General features: G+C 31.5%; 1 protein-coding gene across 1 annotated transcript in view; it reads right to left on the reverse strand.

Moving 5' to 3' along the window:
• The window catches only part of LRP1B (LDL receptor related protein 1B), a 2,056,943-nt gene that overhangs the window by 202,837 nt on the left and 1,828,953 nt on the right, over positions 1-25,153 (reverse strand). The window contains exons 67-68 of the mRNA XM_051990638.1: positions 15,703-15,819; positions 5,467-5,573 (exon numbers count right to left, since the gene is read on the reverse strand). Of these exons, the coding sequence (XP_051846598.1) occupies positions 5,467-5,573; positions 15,703-15,819 (224 nt within the window). The remainder of the gene's footprint in view (positions 1-5,466; positions 5,574-15,702; positions 15,820-25,153) is intronic.

Genomic DNA, 25,153 nt, shown 5'->3' on the forward strand with positions numbered 1-25,153 from the left:
GCTGTGGACAAATTGTGGAGTTCTTTTTTTTTTTTTTAGCATTGAACATAGAGATATAATACATGCTTATTAATAAATATAATAAATGCTTATTAAATTTAACTAAATTTGAAGCTCAATAATTTCTATTTCATTATATATCCAGAAAAGTTGCCAAACTCTATGCCCTTTAGCAAACACACTGACATAATTGATAGCATTTTTGATGGAAAAATAAACCTTTCCTAAAGTTGAAAAAAAATGTGGGACAGTGAAACATCCAAAGTATATACATAATATATAGTAGATTTGTATGACAAATCAATGGATTAATAAATGACTATGTTTAGGAGATAATAAGACTATAAGAGAACAGAATACAACAGAATACCTAATAAACAACATGTAGGAGAGTTAAATAAGATTCTTTTAATGTTGTTTCCAAAATTAAAATTACAAATCTACTTATGATTTTCCTATTTTAAGGAACAGATACTATAATGTATGTATAATGTAATGTATAATGTATGATTTATCTTCTCTAAAAGAAAGAAAGAGATTGAAATTCTAATGTATATTTCTTATCAATTCAAAATCATTATACATGCAAGAGATGTATACACATGTACATGTATATATGTGTATAATACATATATACGTGTATGTCTGCTTATATACTTACTGTGTTTTGTACACATACAGATATATGCACATATGCGCGTGCACACACACACACACCTGTTTCCAACCATCCAATTAGGTTTGTTTCTGTTATTTACTTCTTTTTTCTAAGTACTGATAATTTTTTTTTCAGGATACTTCCTTTATTTATGATTGCTTTCAAGCATGATTTACAATTTTAGATTGCAGAATTAAGAGAAGAGGGAGAATACCTAACTCTATAATGGATTTTAAAAATATCAGAATTTTACTGTTTAGAACTCAAGCTACCAGATCAGGTCTGATCTAAAAATTATATTCTAGGAAACTAAAATAATTTGTAGTCATGATTATAGCTCTATTTTTCAGGAATATTAGAAAATTTGTGTCAGATGGGAGAAGTTCCACAGGACCTGAAATGGTCACATACCACCTTTACTTTCACAATAGAAAAGAAAGTCAATTCTTTAAATTATGAATCAAAAACCTTGAGGTAATATAATAGAATCACAAAATCATGGAATGAGAGAAATGGAAAGGATCTCAAAAGCAATGCCTATCAATCCATACAAAAAAAAAGAAGAATCCCTATAATAATATGTGAGGATGATGCCTCTCAAATATTATCTTTTGAAGGTTAAACATTCTCAATTCCTTCAGAGACTTCATAGGCCATGGATTCCAGTGCTTCATTGTCCTGGCTTCCCTTTGCTGGATTATAAATGCCTTTCAAGAGAAGCCTATATAAATTAAGCAAGATCAATTTGTTTTTTGTTTTCAGATTAATGCATTTAATATTTAGTAGTATTGAGTTTATAATCCATTAGACATCCCATAGCTTTTTTAGAATAGATTACCTACTCCATTCTAAGATGGTGAAATCAAATTTTTGTAGTTAAGGACAAAACTTTGAATTTTCTCCCAATGACTTTTATCTCATAAGATTTACCTAATGTTCTACTACTGGAATTCTTTGTATCATGTATCCCTAGGGGAATCTAGTTCAACCTATTGGTTCATTTTCAGAATAATATATGTGCAAAATAAAATATATATATGCTTACAAAGGAAATCAATCATTTTGAAATATAGTAATTGAAAAATTAAACAAATGAATTTTATGGATCTTAGAGTAAAAGATAAGCCTTCCAAGATCATTGAATTCTGATGAGAGAACTGGAATCTATAAGAAATTTTAATAAACTAAAAATTATCTTAGTCAAATGGGATAAAAATGAATAAAAATACATGTGGAATTTTGAATTTAGTTTTAAAAATTAATGGAATGAGCATAGAATAGAAGACATAACTATAAACAAGTAATATGATAAAGAACCAGATAGAGGTTGAAAGTTTACTATTCTCCAAACTTAATGAGTCAACAATGAAAACTGGTTGAAGAAATTATGGTATATGAATTTAATGGAATACTGTTTCATAAATTATGAAAGGGATAATTTCAGGGAAAACTGGAAAGATTTTTATGAATTGATAAAGACTAAACAAGGAAATTATTTTTACAATAATAATTCTAAGAATAAAAAAAAGTTTCAAAGACTTAAAGACTCTAATCAATCTAATTATTGACCATGATTCTATAGGACTGTGAGAGAAGAGAAGTGATGGAATGAAATGCACATTTTGGACATGGACATGTGGGAATTTGCTTAACTCTACATTTATTATAGAGGAAAAGAGAGGAAAAAATCCTTATAAATTAAAATATATATATATATCCAGACTTAATAGGATCCCTGACTATATTTATGAAAAAAAGATTGCTCCAAAAGAGTGAAATGAAAGTCATGTTGAATGATCTTTGTTGGATGACTACTGAAGTTCTAAGTTAGTTTGGGTGCCACATTAAAAAAAAAAGACATTTAGAAGTTGGAGAATACTTGGAGGAAAGAAACCAGAGTAGAAACCAGACAGGGGAGAAGGAAGAAGGAAGAAAAGAAAGGAAGGAAACAAGATATTAATAAGTACCAACAATGTGACAGACATGTTTAAATATTTTATAAATATTATATCAGTTGATTCTCATCATATCTATGGAGATAGGTGTTATTATTTTCTTCATTTTACATCTGATGAAACTGAGGTAGTTAGAACTTGCCCAAATTCACATAGCTAATAAATATCTATGGCGGGATTTGAACCTATCATGTCTTCCAGATTGTGAAGTCATTATTCTATTCATTGCACCACATTGTTACCTCTTGAGAAGGGAAGACTTACAGTTTGGAAAAATGGTTTTTGTATATTTGTTTCAGGCAAGCCCAAATCTTTGTGAACTCTTTTGGGGTTTTCTTGGCAAAAATACTGGAGCGGTTTGCCATTTCCTTCTCTAGCTCATTGTATAGATGAGGAACTAGGGTTCTTTACTTGAACCCTAATAAGGTAATAATAATAATAACAATCCTAAATAACTCAGGTTAAATAACTTCTCCAGTCAATATGTATATATACTGCATGTCTTTCCCAATAGAATGAATTTTTCTTATTATCAGGGCTAGTTCCATGTTTTCTTTTCCATCTCTTATACTAAACAGAAACTGGTACAGAAGGCATTTTAAAGGTGTTTGTTCATTGACTAACTAAAATATTTAAAAGGCTATCATGTGGAAGAAGAATTAGACTTCTTTTATTTGGTTTCAGAGAGCAAAGTCAGAGGTCAAAGGTGGAATCAGGAAATTGAAACTTAGAAGAAATGAAATCAATTCCTAATAATGAAAGCTGTTCCAAAGGGAAATGGAAAGCTTTGGAAAATCATGTTTCAGTCCTTCCTGTCAGCTCTATTACTGCAGGTATTTAAGTGGAGTCCATGTGACAAATATGCAGGAGAGGATGTTTCTATGGAGGTGAAAGTAAATTACTTCTTAGGTGTCTTCAAAACTTGAGAATTTCTCCCCTCTCCTTTCCTCTTTTCATCCTCTCTTCGCTTCTCCCTTTTTCTTCCCTCTTTCCATCCTCTCTTTTTTTTTTATTCTATCCTATTCTTTCCTATCCCAACCTATATTCCAATCAATATTTTGTCCACAAAATATGAATCCTATTTTGGAAACCATGTAACAGTGAATGGAGTTAGAATAGGTTCCTATACTATATGTAGCTATAGCAAATTTTTGAAAAATCAGGAACATCAAAATAAAATCATTTGTCTTGGCAGTTCAGGGCAATGCTAGAGTTATATTCAATAGAATATCAATTTATATTTTGGTAACTATAAAAAAGGCAATAATTCTAGCCACTTTTTACATGGTCACATTTTTTCAATGCATTATTGTTATATATTTAATTGATGATCTCTTATAGCAAACTTTAGATGATTTTTAACAAGTTTCCATAAATTTCCTTTGCGAGTAAATCAGTTTTCTTTTGTCCCAATTATCTATATGATAACTACATCTCATATTTCTTTTGTAAATACAGCTTATGTTTTGGGGATACAATAGAAATTCCCTGTCCATTGTATTCAACTACATGCAATCATTATTTAACGCATTTCAGTGTTGGCAGGAATAATTTCTGATGGATGGTAAAATAAATAGAGTTGAAGAATCATGAAATTCAAGCATATAGCTATAGAGTACCTATTGACACCAACTGAAGAAATGTTATTAATGGTTTTAAAGTACAGATATCAACAATGATACTTTTTAAAAAATGGATTATTAACGACCTCCATTCAAGATCTTTAAACCTACTAAATCTCATTTAGTATTTAAATGGTAATTAATGGATCAAGAACACAGATTATATTCACAGATGCTCTAGGTAGAAGACAATATTAAAGAATATTATATATGAAATAGGGCAGAGAGAAAGAGAGAAACTGAGTGAGAGAGAGAAAAAGTGAGTGAGGAACTTTGATTCATTAAGTTCTAAAATGATATTTATATTAGTAGACTCCCTCATCATGTTTCAAATGTAGGGATGTGCCTCTCTCCCCATCTATCAATGAAATTAAAAAAAAAAAAAGCACACAAGTATTTAGAATTCCAATGCATCTATATACATATATATGTACATATGTATATATATACATGTGAATATGTGTATCTTTGTTAAGGCTTCTTTAGGTTTTATCTGAAACCCCAAGTGTTCTCACAAAAATGTTTTCTTGCCCTTGAAAACATTCTCATTTTAACAAATCTTAAAGTACTAAATAAATATAATTAATTTATTATTATCATTGTTATTTAGACATACAATAAATATTTTTAACAAAACTATTTGAGTTATAGAATGTGTGTGAATCTTATCTTTTTCATCTTCTTATATAGCTAATCACCTTCATCACCTTCATTTTCACTAAATTATCAAAATAATTGCTTAATCTTTCGTTCTGGCATGTGAGCATGGCCATATATTAAATGATCTGTTTTCTGCATCTAAGGAAAATTGCTAGTTCACATTGAAGGCAATAGACTTGAAGAAGAGAAATTATAGACAAGCCACTGTTTAAAATGCATAAAAATATTACCGTGTCTGTAAATACTGCAGCAAGTTTATGGACAAATTCACAGATGGCAAGGGCATCAGCTATGGGGAATAAAGTTTCTAAACATCTATTCCCAACCGAGCCATCTACCACTTGAGGTAAAATACACTATAAAATTAATTGTCAATAGTAGCATGAGAACTATTCCCTATGCTGACTATGTGTAGCTTAGTGGATGGTTGAAATACTTATCTGAATGTATTAGGAGTAAAGGGCAATTTCATATCTGTCCTAGTCACACTCATTGGACTGAATAATAATAATTACAAATGTGGTTCTAGAGAATTGTTTTCAGTTTAGTTTCATTGTAAAGAGTTGCCTACCTCATCTGAGCCATCTGCACAGTCATAATCTCCATCACACCAAAACCTTGAAGAAACACAGTCCCCATTTGCGCAGAGAAAGTCTTTCAAGGTACAGGTCTGTGGCTCTGGGAAACAAAAATTAAACAAAAATTAAAAAGTGTTAGTCTGTTATGTGCCACTGTATTCTGAAATGTATATAGCATAAATTATGAGATCAGCTTAAGAAGAAGCAAATTGGAAGTTAGCTGAGCAAAGCAAATAAATTGTGTAGGAAAAAAATGCCCCACTGAGAAGCTACAATATATATTATAATGACTTTTCAGACTTATTTTAAAAGACATGAATAGAAAGTGACATTAAAGCAACAATTGGCAAACAGACAAAAGGTAAATACCTTACTTCTTAATAAAAAAGACAGCCAAATTGCAAGAAGTTATGAAAATCTACATATAATTGTGGTATAATAATGACTCTCATGGTTGCTGAAGTTATGCCATTACAAGTATTTATTTTAAACAGACATTTTATAGACAATATTCATGGGACAATTCTAAGGATCTGAGGGAAGAGGAACCTCCATTCCTTACTTCCTTATTGTCTATTTTGATCCTTCTGTTCAACCACATTCTTCTTTACTTAGTGTCAACTATGTGCTCCCAACTATTTTCCATTATTTAGCACAGTACCTGGCATGTAGGAAGATTATGTGTGTGTATCTAGGTATATAGCTATGTCTGTGTGTCTTTGTGTGTGTATTAACTTTGTGGGTAGTTCATTCAATTGCATATTATCATCTGAAGAACATGTATACTTCCATTATTTGTCTTTTTTTTTTTTTTTTTGGTTGGTAGGTTAAGATGAACTCTCTCAGGTGCTTTTAAATAATATTTTGAATGATATGCATCTTTCCTTAATCCTATCAGTACAATGCCTTTCATAGATTGGAATGCTGAGAGTATTACCTATAGAAAATCCCTCTTCCATTTTAAATCTGCATGAGAAGACAATTTCCTTCATCCTCACTTTAGCCCTCTTCAAGATGTTTCTATATCATATATCATTTGCCTAGATTTATGACAGCACAAATTTCCTATCTAGGGTGAGCACCAAACGGAAGATTCATCATATTGTGACTTCTAGTTTACTGAATTATCTTTACTTTCCCCTTTCTTGCAACTCCAATTACATTAAAATCTTCTCCCCCTTCCTTTTTTCACTGATACATTTGGTTTTATCAGGAAGTGGGGAAAACAACGTTGTAAAAGGAAGCTGAAAGCTATAGTAATAGAAAATAAAGGTTTCTTTTTTTGAAGGAATGGAATGAAAATAAATATTACACATATGGTCATGTCTAATTCCTTACAAATGAATCAGAACTCTATAATTTAGTATGCTTTGGAGGTTCTACTGAAAAAAGATTAATTTGCCCCTTAATGTTTTAATTCCCCATTCATGCTAATTGAAAGCAAAATTGTGTGTCATATGTTAAAACAGTTATGGCTTTGTTGGCTTTGACACAGTTTTCTTTATGAATGGATCAAAAACCATTGTGGTTGCATGATTATAAAAATGGTACACATTTTTATGTGTGTATGTATGTGTGTATTTTTCTCCCTAAAAATATAAAACACATGCTGATTCTGAAAACAAACAAATTTCATTATGCAGTTCTTATTTCTCTTGTTTCTAAGTATGGTGCTAGAGAAGCAAATGAATTAAAAAATTGAAATTAAGAGTGGGAAAGATTTTCCCATGCCAATGTGTCTCATCCTGGCTCTGTGTTTTGAAAAATGTCAGCAAATTCACTTTTGATTATGGGGAATGAATTATTTATAAACAAACACAAACTTTGTTGAATAAAATAGATTCTGTGGTTTTAGCCTCAAATTGTGTAATACAGAGATGGAGTGTAGTGTAGTGAAAAGAACATTGGTTCTGAAATTAGAGAAAATGAGTTTGTATCCTAATTCTGATACTTATTAGGTGTGTGACTATGCTAAGTTCTTTAAATTTTCTGAGCCTTGCATTTTTTCCCTTTTCCTTAAAATAGAGATGACTCTTTATGATACCATTTGAGGTATTGGAAAAAGATCCTGGAGTGGTTTGCCATTTCCTTCTTCAGCTCATTTTACACATGAGGAAACTGAGGCAAACAGTTAAATGACCCTCCCAGGGTCACATAGCTACTAAATATGTGGAGACAGATTTGAAGTCAGGAAGATATATCTTCTAGACTCTAGGCTGTGTAGTCTTTCCATTGCATCACCTAGTTGTCCCAAGGATAACAGTAACTTAAAGAAATTATTCCATAGTATTACTATAAGTAAAGAATTTTATAAAACAAAACAAAACAAAACAAAAATATATATATGCATATATATGTATATATATTATATATATGTTAGCAGTTATTTAAAATGTCCTATTTCATTCCTTTGAAGAAAATATATTTAATAGTGAAGAACCCACAAAAATAGACATTTCTATTCATGCATTTGTTCTTCCTGATCTTTCCAAATTTCAAGATGAGGTCAAATTTTAGACCTTGGTATGGTAATTATAATGATAGTTATTTTATGGAGGTGGATGATGGATGCCTTGAAGTTAACCAGTTAATACAGACAAACATTTTAAAGAATATTTGCAAAATATTATAGTTTGTATCAAAATGCTATCAAAAAAGTTAAATTAGTTTAATTTCTGAATGAACTGCTTTGTTTTGACTTTGAGGTAGCACTAAATCAAGAGAGAGTAAAAAGAGTATGTAAATATATATATATATATATATATATATATATATATATATATATATATATATACATATATAAAACTATAGTCAACAGCATATTTTTGGAAATAAAAGCATCAGTGAAAATCATAGTATGAGAGCTAGAAGAAACTTGAAAAGTTATTTGGCCCAACCTTCAACATTTTACCAATGCAAAAACTGAAACCCAGAGACTTTAAATGGCACAGTAACACCATTATAGTTGGGGCTGAATCTATAATTTAGATTTCCTGACTTGGTCCAGTGCTCTTTTCAAATAGAACTCTGCTAGAGAACTATTTTATTTTTGAATTTAACAATATATAACATTTGGAAATTCTTTGGCATTAAATAGCTATTTAGCTGATATCTTGTGATATTTATATGTATGTGGGGCAGCTAGGTGGTGCAGTGGATAGAGCACCAGCCCTGAAGTCAGGAGGACCTGAGTCTGATCTAGATGTGTGACTCTGGGCAAGTCACTTAATCCCAATTTCCTCAGGAGGAAAAACGTTATATGTAGTATATGTATATATAGGCACATAAATATCGAAGAGATTGTTACTAAACAATTAATACAACTTGAATACAAAGATAATATTGATATAGATGTAGTGTGAAGCTACTAGATATTCAAATAAAGTAGGAATAGATTGTCTCCATATATATCATTAACACACAGTACTTTAATCAAGTATTTTTATTTCCACTTTTGTTGTTTTGCTAGTTAATCATTTTTTATTAATGTAAAAGAGGTAAGGCATTCTGTATGGCTAATAACTGGGAAGGAAAAATGCATTCTGATAAAAAAAAATTCTTATGGTGAGATTTCCCTCATGTTTCTAGGTTTTTATTGTCAAATTCAGAACTCTAATACTAATAAGATTTTATTATTTTCAAGCACAAAAATTACCCTTAAAACACATAGTGACCTATTATCAGCAGCTATGAAAATTTTATGGAAAAACATTGCATTTAAAACATTATTTTGTTAATTGTGTCATTTCTTTTTTCAACTAATTTCACAGCTATGCCTATATTCACACACACACACACACACACACACACACACACACACACACACATCTATTTTTTTGGTAAATAAGAGACAAGTTTAATTACTTAATATAGCTGGATTCCTTACTGGATTTTCTTTGGCATTTAAAACTTGAATATTGTATGAATGGATTACCTTGAGACATCTGTTTTTTACATTAATGTATTCCCTTGACCTTCACCAGTCATACTCTTTGATTCCTTTTTCTATGTGATTATTTCAATAAATTCTTAGAGGATTGTATACCCTCCTGCAGATACTTAATTTATTCATCTTTGTATCTAACTTTTATTTTTACCTCTGTTTTTTTAAGCAAACCAGTCCTTTAAACTGTTTGTTAATTCAATTCTTTTATATAGCTTTTCACTGGTAATTTAATGTTTCTAACCATTATGAGTCTTTTTATTATGGTTTAGGATTCTTCTGAATCTTGAATGCTCTAAGATTTGCAGTCAGATTGTATATCCAAAAGAATATTGGTTTCACAGAGGTGGGCTTTCTCAACAGTAAACACTTTGGGATCATTGAAAATACCACGAAATTTTCCAATTATGAAAAATTTCCTCTTAATCAATTATGCACTCCACCAATAGAAACTTTATTTTCTGTGCTTATATATATGTGGACACACACACACACACACATATATATATATATACACATATACACACACATTAATTATGCAGTGTACATATTTTTCATTTATAAAATCTGTCAATATAGTATAGGTTCCATAGAAGAAAGATGAACTGGATGCAGAATTAAATGGGAGACTATAAGTACATATGAATTAACTCAATAGGATAATTAATAATGCTCTCTCACATACATATGCTTGTGTATGCATTATATATTACATAATATATCCTGGAAAAGCTGGGTGGCACTCAGACTGGAGGCAGGCAAAACTGAATGCAAATTTGGCCTCAAACACTAATTAGTTGTTTGATGCTGGGAAAGTCACACAATCCCTGTTTGTCTTAGTTTCCTCATATAAAAAGTGAGGATTATAATAGCTCCTACCTTCTAAGGCTATTGTTATAATCAGTAAGAAAATATTTATGCAGTATTTAACATAGTGCCTGGCATATAGTAAGTATTACATAAATGTTTTTAGATATTATTATTGTTATTAATATTATAAATTATATAATATATAGATATACAAAGAGATGAAAAATTCAAATTTTTCAATATTCATTCATTAAAACATTAAGTACATTTTACATGCACACATGAATACAATACAAATTATTACATGATCAACTTATGTTAGAAAATAGAGGTTGATATTGTAAGAGGAAAGAAATAAATATGGAAATGAGAAAATAGAGGAAAGCAGATGAGTGGAGATGAGAGTAAAAAGAGATCAGATTGACTATATATAATAGACTAATTCAAATGACTTTTTACATTATTACTGGTTTGATTAATTATATTTTCACATACAAATACTTTTGAAAATCATTGAGATAAACTTATTATTTGCTTTAGACTGTACATAGTAAGCCTTATAACACTAAAAAAAAGTATAACAGATCTTCATAGGTCCTTCTGCTTTACAACTTACTTAATAAGCCAATACTCAGAAAATTAGTGAATAATTATCTTCAAGATACACCTGCCACAAAGTCTTAAATTATTTAATAAATACATGGATATCTTGTTTCAAGAGATCCTTAAAATCTGTGTTTTGTTCTATTGAGGTACTTTATTTAAATCAACAAATAATTGAGAGTAGGATTTCATAACATCTTAGTCTCTTTGCATCCATATATTTAGATGTAGAAAATCATCTTAAAAAGCCCCATCCTTTCCCTTTTTATATTTTCATCAAGGATACCTTAGATGTATTTGCAGGCCATTTTTAAATGATTTCCTGAGTTTTAAAAGGAAGTTACCCAGTATAGTATTTCCTGACATTTGTCTAAAAGTACAAAATCATTTTTTACAAAACAAAAATATTTTTTGTCAAAATCTTAGGTTCAAAATATTAGGAAAGATGTTTCAAATAAAAATGACATTTCCTGTTCCTTTTATAATTAAATTTCATATAACTTTCTTTACAAATCTTTATCCTATATTAGTTTTTATTATGATTATTTTTGTACACAATTTTATGTGTGTGTGTGCTCAAATGTTTGGGGAACAAAACTTGAGAATGTTACTATTTTCTCATCTCAATTATAAAAACAGTAGAGAACTGGACTTTCTATTGAAACTTATACTAGACTCTTACTAGATTTAGTGTGCTGTCCTAAAAGTAAACTGCTAATAATTCACAACCAAGATAGGTATTAGATCTGTGATTTTATTGGCACTGGGAACTATTGGGTGAGAAAACTCTAGCAATGCAGGTCTCACTGTCTCTGATAATCAAAAAAGATCTCTTCCTGAGAGGCTGTGACTTGCCCAGATTCAGGATGCTATTATATTTCCCAGATGGGACAGGCGTTCCTGCCTTTATAACCAGTTTTCTAAACAACGATTTACTCGATTTATTTTGAGAAAAATATAATTTAAAAAAGATACTTAAGTTAAAATAGACAGATTTACAAAATAACAGCATTGATCTTTCTGGTTTAAATTGATTTTGCCTAACCCTCTTCTTTATCCTCTTTAACTTATTGTCTTATGTCTCTCTATATATTACATATATAAATATATTTACATATTATGTATTATATAAATATACATATATGCATATATATTACATTTAATTCTGATGAGTTTTGCTGCTTATCCAGTAAAAATTCGGCATTTCTTGTGGCAAATATCACCAATTTTTACTCAAGATAATTCACTCTCTTTAGTGTATACACTTTGTTGTTTATTCTTTTTTTGACAACATATTTTTTATTCTGCTGGGGTTTCATTAACTTTTCTTTTTCTTTTACTTTTTTTTTTTAATTCATTGAGAATACTTACTTTGGGCTATAAATAGCAGATAGGTGGCAGAGTAAATACAGTTTGCCATTTTTCATTGGGACACAAGCATCAACTCCAGCTTTAGATACTTACAGGCTTTGTAAGCCTAGGCAAATTACAACTTCTGCCTGTTTTAGTTTCCTCATCTGAAAATGGGAATTACAATATAACCTACTCTCTGGGGTTAATATGAGAATAAAATGAGGTAATATTTGAAAAGATCCTGGCAGACATTAAAGCAATATCTAAATCTATGCTAATTACTATAATAAACTTTTAGAGAATAGGGAATAATACTGTATTGACTACCATTAGGGGCCTTTCTTTATATAGAAGAATTTTAATTTTTCTGATAATTTTCCCTTTTTCATCTGTTTCTTTGGTTTCACTTCCATGAAAACATATATTAACTTGAGGAATGGGTACCCTCCAGCTCCTCTTCCTACTTCCAACATTCCCTTTGAGTGTGGTCATTAATTTGATTGTAAACTCCTTGAGGGCAAGGATTTTCTTTCTTTTTCTTATTTATATCCTTAGTGCTTAACATAATTCTTGCCATGTTGTTGCTCAGTTATTTTTCAGTCAAGGTCAACTCCTCATTACTCCATTTGAAGTTTCCCTGGCAAAGATACTGGAGGAGCATGTCAATTCCTACTCCAGTTCATTTTGCAGATGAGAGCTCCGAGACAAAAAAAGGTTAAGTCTCATAGCCAGTAAAGTGTAGAGGCCAGATTTGAACTTAAGAGGAGTCATCTTAACCCCAGACTTTATTTTCTTTATCAATTCTGCCATCTACGTGCCCCTCCTGACACATAGTAGGCACTTAATCATTTATTGAATTGAATTGAATTATATGCATATGTATGTATCCACATATTCATAAATATATAGACACATTAACACTTACACATATGTCTATTGATGTTAAAGCTGCTATTTTTACTACTTTCTTCTTTTAAACTCTTTGTTCTGTTGTTTCTAAATTTGATCCTAGGGAAGTAAATACTGATATACAGTTCAATTATCACCCTCACAAAATAATACCAAATTCTATACCTTCAGCTTTGACTTCTCACCTTCTATTTCTGAGTAGCTGACAGTTTACAATGAATTTTCATTTCAATATCTTGCTGAAACTTACAACTAAACACATTACAAAGAAAGTTGAAAGTCTTTTATATTTCCCTAAATTTCAGGGATAGGCAATAATTGCACTATAGTATGAGATTCCAGGTTCATAATTCTGGAGTTGATTTGCATATTCCTTCAAGCTCCCTTTGTGCTCTAAAGCTATAGTTCAATGATTAAGAAAAAATAACTCAACCCAATATCATTATTCTGGTGACATAATTTCCAGACTCATAAGCCATTAATATTTTCTAATTATCTAAAGGGAAAATTGAATAACAGAATCTTAAAACAAAATAGTAATAAGACCTCACTCCTATATAATGTTTTAAGTTTTATAAAGTTCCTTCTTCACAATCTTTTTTGATGTCAATAGTGAAAGTATTATTTAACTCATTTAAGAGCTGAGCATTAGAGATCATATTAAATGCTTGTTGTCACTCAGTAAACATCTGAGGTGAGACTTTAACCAAGTATTACATTCTTTCCAATATATCATGCTCCCCATCCAAAACCTCTGGAAGGCTCTCTTATTTCTTAAAGATTGAGCCATGCATGTATGGAAGGGGCATTGTTACCTCTTCCATGCTTAATCAGTATCAGCTATATTAGTGGTATCACTAATCTATTCATAACTAACACTGTAGGATACATATTGACTTAAAAAATGTATTACTGTTATCAATGTTTGGTGTATTTTTATTTATTTAATGTTTTCCAATTATATTTTAATCTGATTCAGTTTTACTCAGGAATGTTGTAGGCTCCTTGTGAATTGTAGACCAAATATCTCTGTGTCTATATAATGTTCAAATTAAGTAATTAATAGGAGCAAAGATTATTTGGGTGTTTTTCTGACCAAACAGCTTATTTATTCACAGATCATAACTGAACTGATATGACATAGATTATCTTTGAAGATTTGATTTCTAGAAGTCTGTTTAGGTTTCTTGGAAGAATAAAATGGTAACCACAGCTAGGAAAACACAATGTTGAGTTATAGATGTAGATGACTTCTGAAAAATTAACTTCATTATGACTCCCCATTATTTCTGAAATCAAATAACAAAGTCCTCTGCTTGGGATTTAAAACTGTTCATAACCTGGCCTCTAACTTTCTACGTTTTACATTTTATTCTCACCACATATCATACAATTCAGCCACATTGGGCAATTGAATATTTCTTAAACATGTCTAAGGTCACTGGCCAAGTCACTTATTTAGAGGCCAGATTTGAGTCTTCTGGATTTTAAGCTGGATTTGGGCCACCTAGGTAACCCACAGATCAAATATCATCTATTGGAGGCTCTCCCCAGTGCTCTAAGTTATTGAGCTCCTCCCTTCTTTGTTATGTTTTGTATCTACTTTGATTCATCCTTCATTTGTTTATGAGTTCCTTGAGGTCAGTGACTGTTTTTGCCTATTTTTGTATCTAAGGTTCTTGGAACACAATAAATGCTTGCTTACCGTGAGCTATCTGGCTATACAAGTACAAGTTATCACCAAATGATCACATGTAGTATTACTCATGAACATCTTCTTAATAGAAGATAAGATCTTTAGGGACTGTTTTCTATTTTTTTTCCCTTGGTTTTCTCTATGATAAATACTGGAATCTGTATAGTGTTGGTGCTTAAGACATCTTTGTTGGACTTCTATCTTTATATAATAAACAATCACATGGTATCTTAGTTCGGTATGATATGAATTTCATTTTGCCTTTTAAATAGATTTAAAGATATGGATTTAGAAAATAATGCTGCATTTTTAGAATTCTATCTTGGGAAGCAATTTGATTGAACATTATTATTATTATCATCATTATTCTTACTTTACTGGAATCTATTTTGACAAGCAGAAGAGAACAACTTTTTTAAAATTTTATTTTATTTTAAAGAAAAGCCATTTCAACTATATGCTCAAAAGTATCTACTTTAAAAAATGAACTATGTAACTGTTCTCAGGGAGGCTAGATGATAATCCACTAAATAGTATGCATAAAGGAATTAATAACATTAAAAGGCTGAAATTAAATCTGTTAAGTCTGTTAGAAAATATTTTTGTCCTTCCTCTATATAATTTGGCTTCATATCAACATGCACTAGAGGTTTCTTTTATTATCAAAAATTAATGTGACACATTAACTCCTCATGATACTTTTTTAAACCAATCTTCAGGACTGTGTCACAAATATTGCAACTTAGATCTGGGTCAATTTCATAGGAATATCCTTATCTAAATATGATCATATAGACAAAAAAGTAGGCTATAGGGTAAACAAAATATAACTTATACGTTATCTCTTTTAAAGATATGTAATCTTGCTTCTTGAATAAACTTTCAGCTTCAGAATATTAATTGAGAGTTACTTACTGCAGTTTTCTTCATCTGAATTATCACTACAATCATTCTGGCTATCACAACGCCAATGATCTGGTATACAGTTGTTGTTTTTGCACTGAAATTCATGAGGTCCACAAGTCTTTTTATCTGTAAAGAAAGTGATCATAATTTCAATGTTTGACTTCCATAAAGACAGCATTGATAAGAGTAGCATTAATAAGAAAATTAGCACTGTGCTCATAGCTATGCAGAGAACTCCAACTGTTGACAGTAAAAAACAAAATCTTTTAAACTATTTATTGAATAATAGCCCCAAAGCAAAGATTAATATTAACATGGCAAAGCTATAACACTAAAACTAAATATAAATGCTTAACAATGCCCTATTAGATATCTGAGTTTGAACCTAATAAGCAAGAAGGCTGGAGTTGAGCTGTAGGAGTGGAGAAGGACATTGGAGCAAAAAAGAATCACATGATAAAGTGGCAAAGGAAATGCAATTGGAGTCAGAATATCCAGGATCAAATTTTGACTCTTCCATTTTTGTAATCTTGAACAAATTACTGAAATACTTTGTACCTCAATTTTATTCACTGTGAAATCCAGTAGTTAGATTGGATGACCTTGTTATCTTCCAGCACTAAGTCCCATGACCATACTGTGCTTCTCTAACCATCTAAAGGATAATCAGCAGGACACCTATCAGTCTGCTGAAATGAAGATCTGCCCAATGCATTCAAAAAGAGGATTACAAGAACTATCTTTTGTAACACAGCTATAACTTTAGTTTTTATAATTATATTGTCTGTGGCTCTAGTTTTAATTTTTATAGTTATATTGTTTGTGGTTCCCAAATAAGAAATACCTTTTTTATTTCAACTGTCTCTTTTCTCATATATATATTTGTCCATTTGTTTCAATCATGTTTTACTTTTTTGACAGAACTTGGTGTTTTCTTGGCAAAGATACTGGAGTGGTTTGCCATTTTCTTCTCTAGCTCATTTTATACAAAAAGAAACTGAGGCAAACCAGGTTAAATGACTTTTCAGTCGTTCAAATAGCTAGTAAGAGTCTGAGGCCAGATTTGATCTCTTTCTCACTTATGGTCCAATGGAAATATCTAATATGGCATTCTTAAACATTTTTATATAGGTTTAATAGTACAGCTTCTCCCTGGTAATGTTAATCTTTGCTAAAGGGTTATTATTCAATAAATAGTTTAAAGAATTTTTTTTATTGTCAACAACTGCAGAACTGTGCATAACTTTGAACATAGTAGTAATTTCCTTCTTGATCTCAGGCCTATAGCTATGTCACATACTAGCTGCTACACACATACACATATATACACACACATACAAAATATATGTATTTATATATTTAAATAGATACCTACTAGATAAACATATACAGGCAGAAAAATATATGTCACATCCTTCACCCAAGGAAAATATCCTTAAAGAAACATCTTGCTAGGAATTAAAACTTCATGTAAACATGAATTTGAATAAGAAATGGTTAATTAAGTTGATCATTGGTGTATGTTAACTATATTAAACATAATACAAATTCATGATAAAATTTTTAATAGCTAGTATTTATGTAAAGTTTAAAAAGTACTTTATATTTTCTCATTTGATGCTGTTATTATTTCCATTTTAAAAATGAGGAATCTGAGACTGAGGATTAAGTGACTTGTCCATGGATACATAGTAAATGTTTGAGACAGTATTTGAACACATATTCTTCTGAGTCCAAGCCAAAACTCTTTTTACTACACCATCTATCTTCTGGGGACTAGAGATAATCAACCTGCACATAAGTAAGGATTAACTATTCCTTTTTGTTAATATGTCTGTCTGGTGTGTTTAGACATGTCTATGTAGACATGCATTTATTTGATTCCTTTTATCATATATATTCATTTGACTATAAACTGTTGAACTCAGGGCTATTATCAATGTAGCTCTTTTCCTCTCCTAATGTTTTATATAGCAAATATTCTGTATATTCTAAACTGACTCTGTCTATGTCTCTCTTTCTCTGTTTCCCTCTGTCTCTCTGCTTCTCTCTGTCTGCTGTCTGTCTTGCTTGCTCTTGTTCTTATTTTAGCTCTCTCTCCCTTATTCTTTCTCTTATGTTCTGTCTCTTTTTATGTAGATATATGTAATGTTATGAGTAAATAAAAACAAAAGTAAGAACACATCAAGTAGAGTCTAACCTGCAAAATTTAAAGGTTGGTATTGGAGTATAATTTAATTTTGAATATATGTTCATCCTTTTGGCTATTGATGAGGAAAACAAGTCCATATTAATTTGATTTATTAGCTATTGGATGTTGATTGCACTAGGATCTGATGATCTGAAAAGATATATTTTAACACCTAAGAGCATTTAACAAATGCCGTACCAATCAATAGAATAATCTATCCAGTATATATTCCATCAGTCCCATTGGATCAGACAAAATTTTTAAGAAAGCGCTCTATAATCTCAAAATATTAGGACTATGGTCAGAACATTCTATCTGGATTTTCTTTCATATTATACTATGTTTCCATATGTTTCCACAATTCTTTTACAAGTCCTTTTGGAAAAAAAAAGTCCTTTTTGAAATTACATTTTCATTTTAAAATATATATAAAGTTATTTTCAAAAGCCCTGTGCTGTAATGCAGTGCTATTATGTTATATATATGTAAACATTGATGAGTTTATTGACTTGGATAAGATCGTATGGACTTTACGTTTCCAAGTTATTTAACTTCTTGGTCCATGACACATCTCGTAAAAAAAAAAAAAAAAGTATATTACAAATACAAACTATCTTCAATGTCAAATTACAAACACTAAAATGTTTATACAAGCAAGTGGTAAAAGACTAGGTACAAGAAAGAAGGCTATAATTAATACTTATTATAACATATTTGAATGATATTCTATGTATTAAAATTATAAAAAAGTTATAGATTAAACTATCTGATGGAATTCTCTCAGATCCTTTGAAATGTTTGTTTGTAACAAATCCCATATAGTAGATAGGTCAGATAGTATTCTCAGTTCAAAGATGAAAATATCAAGGCTCAGAAAGATTAGATGGCTTTTTGAGAATTACATAACTAGTAAGTATATTGCAATAGCAATGGGAACGCAGGTCTTCTGTTTTCATTCAGTGATCATTCATATACCAGGTCCAATAGTAAAAAAAGAAGCATCTGGATATTGGATAAGAAATGCAAAATTGGCATTTATTTTTATTAATCATATTTTTATAATATAAAGTAATATTTAAAAGATATATGGAAAAGGAGATGTGTCCATCATATAAAAAGAAGCACCCATGCTCCATTTGTAAGTAGTGTTAAGATATCTAAAAGAAGTTCTTGAATCTTTTAGTTTGACTCCCATATATATCTTATGATTTGGAGAAAGTTTGGAAAAGAATCATCTAGAATGAGAAGGTAGATGGGGCATAATATGCACCCTATAGGGGAGTATGGGTATATTTGAGACTATATAGACACATCTAGGGGAGTTTTGGAGGTGCAGCCAAGATGGCAGAGTAAAGTCAAGAAGCTGCTTGAGCTCTCCCAGTTTCCTTCAAAAAATACATGAGTTTCTCCAGCTCAAGATACAATGAAAAAGCTTCAAGAAAGATCAATATCATTGGGGTGAAAAGGGTGTTCCAGCCCAATTCAAAATCAAATGCAAAAAGGCAGAAAATAGGAAATGCTTCCTTTTCAGACTACAATGCAATAAATATTATATTCAATAAAAGACCAGGGAAAAGTTAGTTTTTTGAAAAAAAATCTAACAAAATAGATAGCCACTTTGATCAGAAAAAAGAAAGGAAAAAAACCCCAAATCATCAGCATCAAAAATGAAAGAGGTGAACTTGCCACCATTGAAAAATAAATTAAAGAAAAAATTAAGAGGTATTTTGTCCAACTCAATAGCATCAAGTCTGACAATCTAACAGAAGTGGATGAACATTTACAAAAATACAAATTGCCCAGGTTAACAGAAAAGGGAAAAAAATAAAATAAATAATTCCATTTTACAAAAAGAAATTGAACTAGTCATTAATGAACTCCCTAAGAAAATATCTCCTGAGCCAGGTGGATTCACAAGTGAATTTTACCAAACATTTAAAGAACAATTGATTACAATGATATGTAAATCATTTGAAAAAAAATAGGTAAAGAAGAAGTCCTACCAAAATCTTTTTTTATGAAACAAATATGGCAATGATATCTAAAACAACACAGGGCCAAAATAGGAAGACTCTCCCTAAAGAATATTGATGCTAAAATTTTAAATAAAATACTAGCAAAGAGATTATAGAAACTTATAAGTAGGATAATACACTATGAACAAATGGGATTTATACCAGGAATGCAGGCCTGGTTCAATATGAGGAAAACTGTTATCATAATCAACCACATCAATAAAAAAATCAACAAAAATCATAAGAAATCTCAATAGATGCAGAAAAAGCTTTTGAAAAAATACAACATCCATTCCTTTAAAATGCTAGAGAACATAGGGATAAAAGGAGCTTTCCTTAAAATAATAAGCAGTAGCTATCTAAAACTTATAGCAGCATTATTTGCAATAGAGAGAAGCTGGATGCATTCCCAGTATGATCAGACATGAAACAAGGATGCCCATTATTACCATTATTATTCAACATCGTAATAGAAATGTTAGCTTTAGCAATAAGAAAAGAAATTAAAGGAATTAGAATAGGGAATGAGAAAAGAAAACTATCACTCTTTGCAGATGATATGATATACTTCAAGAATCCTAGAAAATCATCCAAAAACCTACTGGAAACCATTCACAGCTTTAGCAAAGTTGCATAAGACTATATGTCTATTAGAATTTTCATTCAAACATTCAAATGAACCATTTTAAAAAATCTTATCCAATAATAAAGGCAAAGTTCTTTGAAAACCCAAAACTATATAGATATTGGCTATTATTACTTCATTATTTGTATTTTTCTCTCTCTCCCTCAGTTCTATATCTAGTCAGATTGCCAATCTGTGGCCTTGATTTATTTTAAAAAATTCTTCATTTTTCATTTGTTCATTATTGTCATTTAGGCACTCAGGTAATTTCAGTAGTAATATTTTATAAAAGATTCTTGTTGATTTTACAATCCAATCTAATCTCAATACCTTATCATGTAATCTTCCTCTTCACTAACTTCAATATCTAGAATATCTCTTCCATAAAATTTCAGAAATTATTTTTTCTAGAGATCAGGTCTGACCAATCTCTAGTTCAGCAAATTCCCATGGCTACCTTATACCTATATAATTAATATAAATTCCTGTATTTTAAAACCTATTTTCAATGAACCTACTTTCCCAGCTTTATTAAGCATTATTCCACTTTCTTATTCTATAATCCAACCAAACATTCCTTACACATGATATCCTCCTATTGCTACTCTTTAAATTTTCCGTAAGGCAATCCTTCATTTCAGAAGTCCATTTCCTCCTTTTTCTTTCTACCTTTTAGAATCTCTAACTTCCTTCTAAACTTGGCTTAAATTCTATACGCGTGTCTTTTTTTGATCCTCACAACTACTAATATCTTCTCATCCTTTATCTCCAACTAAGTCATCATGTATTTACTTTGAAAGTATTTTATATGTATTTACATTATATATATATGTATATATATACACATATATATATATATAAACACAGAGATGTGTAGATATATGAAACACAAAAGGCATTTCATAAAACACTTGCTTAAATGATTGAAAATAAAGGATAATGTAAAAAAGTGGCTTACATGTATATAAATTACCCCTCTCCATAAGAAAAAGTCCTCTATCATATTTTATTGGGACACAGAAATGATTCTAATGTTTGAAACTTATTATAACAGAGAAAAACAATTTCTAAGTTCTACCACACTGAAAAAGGTTTGAATAAATCCCCAATGATAGGATATTTTTACTAACACTTGTTTAGTTCATTAATGTGTAGGAAATAACATTGAACCTATAGGGGAAAATCTTGAATGCCAAGTTAGAGTTTGGGATTCTTTTTCTTTGCAAATTGTTAAAAGCCATAAAAGAAAAAGCTAGATATACTAGCAAGAAAGTCAGATTGAAAGTCAGGAAAATCTGGATTCAAATCCTGTCACTGACATATGCTGTCTATGTAACCTGGAACTAGTCAATTATTCTTTCCGTGATCTAGGGAACTCTCTAAGGTTACAGTATTGTAGAAAAGGTTTTCACCCATATTTAGGTCATTTCTGTTGGAATCCTTAATAACTGCTAACTAATTAGAGTTGATCTAATCTTACAAGAAGATGTTTTGGGCAGAACCTGAAACAAGGTACTAAGTAGAACTAATTAATACAAGGCTTGTGTTCACACCTTTACTCATTGGAGTTCAATGAGTTCACACCTCCTTTGAAGCTCTTTGGGCCAGAGAGCACTATGGGAGAAAAGCCACAATCCCTCTCTTGAGCATAAATAGAGCTTCAATGGGCCAGTCGAAGAAGTTCTTCAGAGTGAAGACGCTACAAGTCGGGATTTCAGCAGAATTATGCCAGAAGCCCTCTCCTCAAGGCAAGATAGATTCAACTTGGTACTGGCTCTGGAGGCTGAAGAAAGCAGAGGCAGAAGCAAAGAACAAAGCGGCAAGAGCTCTTGGAACCAAGCAGAGAGATAGGCCTCTAAGCTAACCGGGCTATATTGGAGATAATAAAAGATCTGAACTTTTATCACCTGGCTGCATTTTGAGAAGAAAAAGCTCACAACATTTTGGCGCCCAAACAGGGACTGACAGACCCCTCAGTGGATTTCAGTGGAAAAGCTCCGATCCTGATTCCAGTGGAAAAGCCTCTGATCCTGATCCAGTGGAAAAGACTCTTCAACCCAGAAATTAGGGTGAGTGCAACAAAGAAATTTTGTTAGAAGAGTTAAAGTAGAATTTCAGCTAAGATGGGACAGATATTTAGAAAACAGCCTGTTTCTGTTCAAGGAAAATGTTTAGAGAGCATTGTCAAAGTTATGGAAAGCCAAGGTTTAATTATAAGTTTACAGCAAATCACTGAACTTTTACAAACTGTAAAGGACATATGTCCTTGTTTCTCTCTTGATAAGGAATTAGATCTAAATGAATGGAAATTGGTTGGAGAGAATCTTAGTCAATTCTATGATGGGCCTAACTCAATAATTAATACATATAATGTAATACAATTGGCTATAAGAAGTTATTTAAGTGATAGAATGATGAAAAGGAAAGTACAGGAGGAAGAAGTGCCAACTTTACTAGGTGAAAAGGAGGATGAATCAGATGAGAATGGAGTTAATTACAATTCTGAGTATGATACTTCACAGCAGGAGGAATTAGGTGATTCCACATCTCATGACCCTCCCCTCGCAATTAACTCTTCATGGGTGGAACAAGGGGGAGGGAGAGAGACAGAAACACAGTCAGCTTCTCCTGTAAAGCAGAATTTGACAAGATTAGAAAAAGCATTAATTAAAGCAAAAAATGAAGGAGAAGATATATCTGATTTTATAAATGCATATCCTGTGATTGAAGAGCTCAATTCCTCAGGTCAAAAAGGGAAAAAATACACTCCTTTTAATTTGGAAAAAATTAAAGATTTGAAAAAGGGTTGCACTCTTTATGGGGCTACATCATCTTATGTGAAGATGTTACTGGATAATTTGTCTTATGAAATCTTAACCCCGAATGACTGGAAATCCATCGCTAAAACATGTCTAGAACCGGGACAAAATTTATTATGGCTTTCAGAGTTTCATGAATTATGTAGGATTCAAGCCCAACACAATAGGCAAACAGGACAAATCACTTTTGACCAACTAGCTGGTCAAGGTCAGTATGCAGAGAGTTCAGAACAGATTTATTATCCCACAACAGTGTATGAGCAAATTTCTAAGGCTGCAATAAAAGCTTGGAATTCTCTCCCTGGACAGAAAGATGGAAATAATGCTTTCACAAAAATAGAGCAAGGTCCCAATGAACCTTTTGCAGATTTTGTGGGACGTTTACAAACAGCTGTAATAAGAACCACTGGAGACAATGCAGCAACAGAAATAATGACTAAACATTTGGCTGAGGAAAATGCCAATGAGGTTTGCAAAAGAATTATATGGGGGCTAGACAAAGATGCTCCTTTAGATGAAATCATAAGACGCTGTGCCACAGTGGGCACAAATGCTTATTATGCCCAGACTATGATGAACATGGAAAGACAAGGTCCTTCTTGGCAGAAGAATTCTAGAGAAACACGTCGATGTTTTCAGTGCGGAAAAATTGGACATTTGAGAGCTCATTGTAGATATGGAGATAGAGTGAGAAGACAGGGTGAGAGAAAACCCAAAACCCCATGTCCAAAATGTAACGGAATTAGGTTAATTGCTTGGGGAAGAGGATCTGCTTATATTTCCACAGGTGGAAAAGGCTAACAATGAGACTGTCAAAAGAACTTTAAAATCTTCAGCTTTCAGTTCCTGAAAAACCAGCAAGAATCATTGGGTTCCCTGAGATGAAAAATTGTTGATGAGACTTTTTGCAGTACTTCAGAGCTTACAATAATTATTAGATTCCTGGCACATGAACTAATGGACAATGGATTGCTTATGGACTATTTCTAGGACTTATGGACATGTATAAATCTTCAGGTTGATTCATGTTGTTACATTATTACTAGCCTGTGTTATATTACTATGTGCTTATGTAAATTATGTATAATGCCTGCCATATTGATGGATTTATGTATACCATGTATATCGGTTACAAAGTTCTGGCCCATATTGATGGATTTATGTGTACCCCTTCAGAAACCCACTAATCTGATTAGATTTCCTATTTCCTTTGGTGTTTTCATCTAACAAAAGAAAGGGGGAGATGTTGGAATCCTTAATAACTGCTAACTAATTAGAGTTGATCTAATCTTACAAGAAGATGTTTTGGGCAGAACCTGAAACGAGGTACTAAGTAGAACTAATTAATACAAGGCTTGTGTTCACACCTTTACTCATTGGAGTTCAATGAGTTCACACCTCCCTTGAAGCTCTTTGGGCCAGAGAGCACTATGGGAGAAAACCCACAATCCCTCTCTTGAGCATAAATAGAGCTTCAATGGGCCAGTCGAAGAAGTTCTTCAGAGTGAAGACGCTACAAGTCGGGATTTCAGCAGAATTACGCCAGAAGCCCTCTCCTCAAGGCAAGACAGATTCAACTTGGTACTGGCTCTGGAGGCTGAAGAAAGCAGAGGCAGAAGCAAAGGACAAAGCGGCAAGAGCTCTTGGAACCAAGCAGAGAGAAAGGCCTCTAAGCTAACCGGGCTATATTGGAGATAATAAAAGATCTGAACTTTTATCACCTGGCTGCATTTTGAGAAGAAAAAGCTCACAACAATTTCTATAGCCATGTGTTCTCTATTACACTAAAATCTCAGGTCTATTCCCTGTC

The sequence above is a fragment of the Antechinus flavipes genome, chromosome 3 (genome assembly GCF_016432865.1).
Source record: "Antechinus flavipes isolate AdamAnt ecotype Samford, QLD, Australia chromosome 3, AdamAnt_v2, whole genome shotgun sequence".
NCBI classification, from domain to species: Eukaryota; Metazoa; Chordata; class Mammalia; order Dasyuromorphia; family Dasyuridae; genus Antechinus; species Antechinus flavipes.